At 36.9% G+C, this 7,500-nt stretch overlaps 1 protein-coding gene across 2 annotated transcripts in view; it reads left to right on the forward strand.

Annotated features, from left to right (window-relative positions):
• The window catches only part of LOC113822926 (uncharacterized), a 76,809-nt gene that overhangs the window by 49,420 nt on the left and 19,889 nt on the right, over positions 1 to 7,500 (forward strand). For both annotated transcript variants that reach the window (XM_070115685.1, XM_070115686.1), the window contains exons 22-35: positions 888 to 991; positions 1,310 to 1,436; positions 1,640 to 1,791; positions 1,912 to 2,008; positions 3,338 to 3,414; positions 3,632 to 3,835; positions 4,061 to 4,193; positions 4,329 to 4,480; positions 4,787 to 5,047; positions 5,166 to 5,409; positions 5,686 to 5,788; positions 6,107 to 6,267; positions 6,709 to 6,855; positions 7,025 to 7,212. In XM_070115685.1, the coding sequence (XP_069971786.1) occupies positions 888 to 991; positions 1,310 to 1,436; positions 1,640 to 1,791; positions 1,912 to 2,008; positions 3,338 to 3,414; positions 3,632 to 3,835; positions 4,061 to 4,193; positions 4,329 to 4,480; positions 4,787 to 5,047; positions 5,166 to 5,409; positions 5,686 to 5,788; positions 6,107 to 6,267; positions 6,709 to 6,855; positions 7,025 to 7,212 (2,150 nt within the window). The remainder of the gene's footprint in view (positions 1 to 887; positions 992 to 1,309; positions 1,437 to 1,639; positions 1,792 to 1,911; positions 2,009 to 3,337; positions 3,415 to 3,631; positions 3,836 to 4,060; positions 4,194 to 4,328; positions 4,481 to 4,786; positions 5,048 to 5,165; positions 5,410 to 5,685; positions 5,789 to 6,106; positions 6,268 to 6,708; positions 6,856 to 7,024; positions 7,213 to 7,500) is intronic.

The following is a 7,500-nucleotide window of genomic DNA, read 5'->3' on the forward strand; positions in this document are numbered from 1 at the left end:
TCCTCTTCCTCCACTTCCTCCTCTTCCTCCACTTCCTCCTCCTCCTCCTCCACTTCCTCCTCTTCCTCCTCTTCCTCCTCCATCATTTCCTCTTCTTTCTCCATCACATCCTCTTCCTCCTCCATCACTTCCTCTTCCTCCTCCATCACTTCCTCCTCCTTTACCACCATCACTTCCTCCTCCTCCTCCTCCTCCTCCTCCATCACTTCCTCCTCCTCCTCCATCACTTCCTCCTCCTCCTCCTCCTCCTTCTCCATCACTTCCTCCTCCTCCTCCTCCTCCTCCTCCTCCTCCTCCTCCATCACTTCCTCCTCCTCCCCCTCTTCCTCCTCCTCCCCCTCCACTTCTTCCTTCTCCTCCTCCATTTCTTCCTCCTCCTCCTCTTCTTCTTTCTCCTCTTTCTCCTCTTTCTCCTTCTCCCTCCTTCTCCTCTTCCTCCTCCTCCTCTTTTTCCTCCTTTTTCTCCTCCTCCTCTTCCTCCTCCTCTTTCTTCTCCTCCTCCTCCTCCCTCTCCTTGTTCTCTTTTTCCTCCTTTTGCTCCTCCTGATTTTACTTCTCTTCCTTTTTCTCCTCCTCCTCCTCCTCCTCCTCCTCCTCCTCCTCCTCCTCCTCCTCCTCCTCCTCCTCCTCCTCCTCCTCCTCCTCCTCCTCCTCCTCTTCTTCTTCTTCCTCCTCCTCCTTTTCCTTCTTGAGTGTGCTTGATAAGATACTGAAAGGCTGAACATATTTCTCTTCTATGAATATGATAGCATGTTGGACATGATTTACATCATATACTTTTAATTACTGTACACATCAGTTTTATAAACATTTTGAAGCTGTCCATATATTGAAAACAAGCTTTATTATTCGAGAAACTGAATGTGTTTTTTTTTTTTTTGCAACAGAATAAAACTAGTACGGCACGGTCCACCCCTGTATCCAGGTGTCGGTTTAAGGATTGCCTGTCAACGCAAGGTCATGACAGTGCTACTGAAGAGATTTATGTTACGTAAGTATTAAAGTTTAATTGGGATTTTGAAAAACTAAAGGGGACATTTCTTTGTGTTGATGTAAAAAGGAAATATTGTAACAGGTTGATGTTATTGATTTTCAAGGTTGATTGGTTTGACAAGTTGATGTAACTGTTTCCTCAGAATGAAGGATCAGCTATAGAAAACGATATTGAATTTTTAAAGATTATTTGGGAAAGCTGAAAATCAAATCAATTTATTTCCAATTTTTAAAGTTAGAATGTGTATTGTGTATAGGAAAGGACATTTTATCTACCTAGTTGTTCACAAAAGTGATTTTTTCCCAAAAAACACAGAGATCCTGAATTTAAAGGTTATTTAGAAGTCACATGTGAAGAGAACTGCATTATCAGCTACCATCCCTGCTGTTGGAAGGCTCATAAAGAGTATCAAGAGGACAGAGTCGGCAAATTGTCAGACAAAGTGAGAAAAGTTCAGATTTAGTAATAGAAATTGTAAACCATATAGAGGTGTGTATATAGTGTAGTGACTACTTCAACTTTATAGAGGTGGTGAAGTGGCCTGGTGACTAGCTTCTTTATATGAATTGGATAATTAAAAATTTCGATTTTTATATTCTGTAATTTTGACTTTTATGAAGGCTAACACATCAGCTTTGTCCACAGGATTTCTTAGGCACAGACTGCATAACTCCAGACTGTACAGGAAAGATTTCTTGTATTCACATCTATGATGAGACTGGAAACTTGAAAATTGAATTAAGTAACAAGAAAGATAAAAAGAATGCTCAAAATTCTGTTAAGCAAAAGAAAAAGAAGTGAGTTTAATTCTTTATGACTGTTCTAATACTGTAATAATGTGTGATAATACTTACTGCATGCTTATATATATTTCAATCCCATGGATTAGTTATGAGGTTAATATTTTTTCAATACAGGGATAAGAAGAAGGAGAAAGCTCAAGCAAACAAAAATGCAGACAAAAAGAAAACTAAACATGAGAGTGTGAGTGAAGATACAGTCAGTACAGAAAAGGTATGTAAATTTATTAGTAACACAAGGTACTGTTAACCCTACTTGTGCATCTGTAGTCTAAAATTTTGTACCCTCTGGACGATTTGAGAATGAAGGTTTCAGAATTAAAGTTAGCATTAACCCATTGGATCTGTATGCTTCTCTGCCATCATGTGACCTAAAATATAGGCATTAGACACTGCTGGCTCTATGGCCTGTAGGCCAGGCACACAAGAACACTTGTGTACAATCACAAGACTCTATGCCTCCCTTTGCAATGTTATTTTCTCTTTAAGCTAAAGCATTTTTAGCTTTTTATGCATTTTGCAATGTCTAATTTGTCATTTGATTTGCTTTATCTAGATGGTAATAGACTGTTCTCCTTGCACAGCCTGCATATCATATCTCTATGTAGCCTATAACTTAACCTAATCGTGAAGGATGTCCCATATATGAGACACCCGAAAAAAATCAACAATGCCGGGCGTCCCGCCAGTTTGACGTTGTATCGGGGTTGCGCTCCGACGCAGCAGCGGGCAGACAGACTCTGGGGAAGCTTTGCCCGCCAGTTTTGTAGCCGCCCGGAATATTTTATTTTTGACTACAAAATGTACCCGTTGTGAATGGGTTAATGCAGTGATAATAACAAGAAGTAACTTTTAGTTTTTTTTTCTGTATTTTTTTGTAATATTCAAATTTCTGTAATACAACCTGCACTGATGGTCATGGTGAGCAGGAAAAGGATCTAATGTAAAGAGTGTGCTCCCTGGAACCAGCACTCTTCCAGCCATGACACACAGACATTACATTCCACACTCGTTGATCAATGGAAATATTGCAAAAGCTACTTCCTAAATTTTTACCAAATAAGTAATCACCCTCCAAGAGGTTTGTACATTCGTAGCTATTTTTTCCTGGCCTTCAGCCGAATTACTCATGATGGCAAGTTCACATCACCCCAGCCTACAGCCAAATTTCCCATGATGGTATGTTCATGTCACTTGCCCCTTCGGCCAAATTTTTTCATGATGTGATGCTCTATTATCTGGATTGTAAGGGTCAAGGTACTCACTTCATATACTACAGAGCATAAGAGTACAAATGTGCACCATGTTTAATAAAAAATTACATCATTTGTTTGAACCTAGTGATTGGAAGTATTACATGTGATATGAGAAAGATGTTTTCTCTATGGTTTATGTTGTTAATTTTCCAATGTACACACTGAAATTATTGTGTCCAGTAGCACTAGATATTTGATATACTTAATGGCCTTTCTCAATGATAGGTTGAGAAATAAGATGAAATGGTTTAGTTTGTATGTATATTACTTTTTTATCGTATTTGCAGACACAAGCCAAAGCAGATAATGAAGCTGAAAAGACTAAAGCTGTAAATAATAATGAAACAAACAGTGATAAAAAAAAGTAAGTAAAGGGAATACCTAATGAATTCATGTTGGAGATGTTCAGAATGTTTTGTAATTTTGGCAATTCAGGAAAGTCAAGTTTTCCTTGGATGAAATAGTCATCAGGAGCAATGTTCACACATATTCTAAATAGCATCCCAAATCCTTGATGAATTTGTATTCTACTGACTAGTTACTCACAATTCTCACATATATATAATTTGCTTCTTTCAAAGGACCCCAGCCAGTGTGCCAAATCTTCCAATAGACCCGGAGAGCCTGGAGAGTTCCCAGGTTATCGTCTTAAAACCCACAACGGAGCGCGAGGAGCCGACGGAAACCAAAAATTCGAAGAAAAATAAAAAAAAGAAAAACAAGAAAAATAAAGCCATCCAGCCTGATCTGCTTGGAGATCCATTAGAGTGTGAACAAAGCAATCAGTGAGTTTTTTTTGTTGTTGTTGATATTTGGATATGCAGATTTTCTGTTTGATTATATATGATTATAGTGATATATAGTACATGCAGACTGAAAGGGCTGGATTAGGGTCATATCGTACCAGTAAAGCTGATTCGAGTATAATTTTACACCTGGTAGCATTTGTTGAAAATAAGTGACTGCAGAATTTAAGAGGATCAAATATGTAAATATTGATTTATTTTCAGGAATGAATATGTTGCTCGGTTGAAACTTCTAAAACAGCAGAGAGAAGCTCTAGAAAATGATAATGTTCCTTTACTCAAAGTCCCCCTTGCAATACCCACTCGGGAAACACCCTCGGAGCAGGTTCTAGAATTGGTAAGTTGTTGTGACCCCTCATAAAGACATCCTATGGGGTTATTTTTAGAATCTGGCATCATTGTTCAAAAATTATATCAAATAAAGTTTTCTAATTGTCATTATGATCAATGTTTGCATAATGTTACTTTACAGTTAGATCCAGACAATCCCTTCTATCTCCCTGAACATCTGAGGGACAACCCTAAGGCTCTAGAATCAGTTTTACAAAGCAAGATGTCTGCTGGCTCTTCAGTGTCAAGCCAAGTATCTGGCATTTGTCCAGAGAGCATCACTGTCCTTCTAGAGTAAGTATATGAAAGGTGTTACCAAATTGTTATGGAAATATCTTCGTTAAGGCAATTTTTTTTCTGAAGTTCCAATGTTTGGCTAATCTGCTAATTTGACATTTTGATTATGAGAGGGTATATTGATAGATAAATAAATCTGTAATTTACTGAAAATAATGACCTTGCACAAGTCTGTAAAGGAGCTGGAAGAAAGGCCAACCACACAATGCTACATCTGGGGTGATCACAACCAAATAAAAGAATTGGCTTGGAAGGAACAGCATCTCTTCAGTATAATTTCACAATCTGTATATTTCATTACAGCTTCATGTATGATTGGCTGAAGTCGGAGGGACCAATGTCCATCACAGATGCTCGCATAAGACAATATGTTGAGGAAAACTTCCCCCCTGAAGCCAATACACATGTTGTACAGTGTGGAGGGATCAAACAGTTTCTCTTGCAGTCTATTAATTTTGCCATGATAGATGAAGTAATATGTGTCAGAGACCACGTTGTAAGAGCTCAAGAAATGATCCGGAAATCAGTATTGGAACGGATGAATACGTCACGGTACCTGATAAGGTCAGTTATTGCTCTGTTGGGGGTTGAATATTTATTGTGGATCACTAAATTTTTATTGATTGTGGAAATATTTTGATTTTGATATGTAATATTGAAAAAACTTGAAACCTGTCTACAGTGATGGTCGCAGAGCCAAGAAATTTACACACCTCTTGGATGACACAAAGAGCAGCTGTTCTTCGTCGTCTTCTGCATCCCATGTGGCAGGCTCAGGTGTCTCTTATGCCTCAACGGGACTTTCGGGTACAACAACTTCCTCAGTGAAGCTTGTCAATGGGGAAATGAACAATAACAGCAAGGACTCCAGGAAGAATGTACCAAGCAGCTTCACCAGTGGCCTTGATGAATTTGATACTTCTGATGTGAGGACTCAAATGTGTTGTTTTATTGAGCCTCTCTTTGATGCATCACTTAATGATATTCTGTCAAGTTAGAAAAGAAATTGTCATGCATATGTATGGTTACCTTTTTTTCGAGTTCATAGAGTACATCCTGTTGAATTATTATGTTTAATGATTTGAATTTTTATTTAAGTGTATATTTAAGTTTTAAGATTTTTTTTTTGTTAGTATAAACTTAGAAATATTTTAATTATGATTATACATGATTGATAGTAATTCTATATGAATTTATTGCAGATGCCAGCGGTGCGTCCAAAACTTAATCCCACAGCCCCAGAGTTTGAACCTCGATCAAATGATGAAGAGGAAGAGGACTTCAACAATCAAGTCTGCTCAGAAGGTATGTTGGCCAGGGTTTGTCATTGAGGATGCATCCAAGTAGGATTAAGAATATGTCTGCTTTATTGTGAAATGGTATTGTCATTTTGTATGATAGGTTCTATCCTTTATTATTTATATGTTTACATATTGTGATTATTATTTTTGAAGGTACAGATGAAAGGAATTGCAAGTTGTTTTATATCATTTTTTAAGGGTAGAAATGGAGAGGCAAATAGAGAGGCATTGTCTAATATTATGTTTCATTTTTTTTTTTAAATACTGGTGAGGAAGAGAATGGCATGGCATCTCTTATTATTACTGATTGTCTTTAATGCAGATGAAGAAGAAAATATCAAGACTTCTAACAAGTGCTTAAGGACTTCCAAACCCTCAGAGTGTGAATCAAATCAGGATCCTGGAATTGCAACACAGGATGGAGATGAACTGTTCCAGTCAGATGATGATGAGGAATACATGGACGATGAGGAGGAAGAACAGGTTGGTTGGGAAGATGTGGGGAGGGTCTTGATGTTCACTTATTTGCCCTGTTGCATAAATGAAGTGTTAACATTGATGTGTTTAGGTAGTCTTTTATTGATAGCCAGTAGATTAGTCCATAGCAGGTATTAATTTTTAAGAATAGGTTAATTCCTGGAATGTTTAGTCTTGATCAAGGTGCATTTCTCCCACAATATGCTTAGAATTTATCTTCAATTTGTTTTTCTTGTTTTGGTGGTTTGTTTTCAAGACTGATTTAAGAGACTTATCTTACTTGGAGGTATAGTCCTCAAAGAAATAAGAATGTTTCACTATTTACAAAAAAAGGACCACATTTGATTTTAAGTATTTACTACTAAATTTAAAAAAGTAAGAGGTCCTAGATGGCCAAGTGTAAAAAAAACAAAACAAAAAAACTAATAAATGTTTTTTTGTTCACAGTATACTGAAAGCCTTGAGAACCAACTTAAACAGAAGCAAGAGCAGATTCAGACGTTGAATGACCGGCTGTACCAGATGAAGACTCAGATGGGCTTGGAGATCACAAAGCTCAAACAACAGGTGCAAGATATCAAGGAAGAGAAGAGGGTATGGGATTCCCTAACTGTTGTTTACAGTTTTGCATGTTGTTTAATTTGACTGAAAGTTGGATATTGAATATAAATGTATGCTCTTGATTTTAAGATTCTGAGAAATAAGAAGGTTGCTGGATTTTTATATCTGTAGAGCTTATTAATGAAGCCTTCAAATTTTGCAGACAATTCAGACAGAAAAAGAGAGTTTATCAGCCCAGCGTGAAAGTGAGGCTAAGAAGCTGCGTTCTGAATTGTCTCGCTTACAAGAGGAGATGAAGGCAACGCAAACACGCACTCAGTCCCTAGAAAACAAGTGCGAGAGATCAAATGACCGTGCCAATGAGTTTGAGGCCAAACTTATGGAGGAACAGTATGTGAAGAAGCATTTGTTTTATTACTAAAGTTTTGTTTTATTCAACTATACTATTGTTTATTATTATGTTTTTTTTTCAGTAGGAAGCTTGTTCAATATAAATAAGTTTGTTTTGTCTTTTTTAATTTGTTTATTTACAGACATGTATTTTTAGTGATGTGAAAATTTGTGTTCAGGGGCTTGGTTATCTTTTAAGAAAAAAAAGAATAGATAAATTAATAAAAAAAAAAAAAATGAAATAAAAATAGAAGTAAATGATTACATCTTTCAGTATATATATATTTT

Source organism: Penaeus vannamei, chromosome 38 (genome assembly GCF_042767895.1).
Source record: "Penaeus vannamei isolate JL-2024 chromosome 38, ASM4276789v1, whole genome shotgun sequence".
NCBI lineage: Eukaryota > Metazoa > Arthropoda > Malacostraca > Decapoda > Penaeidae > Penaeus > Penaeus vannamei.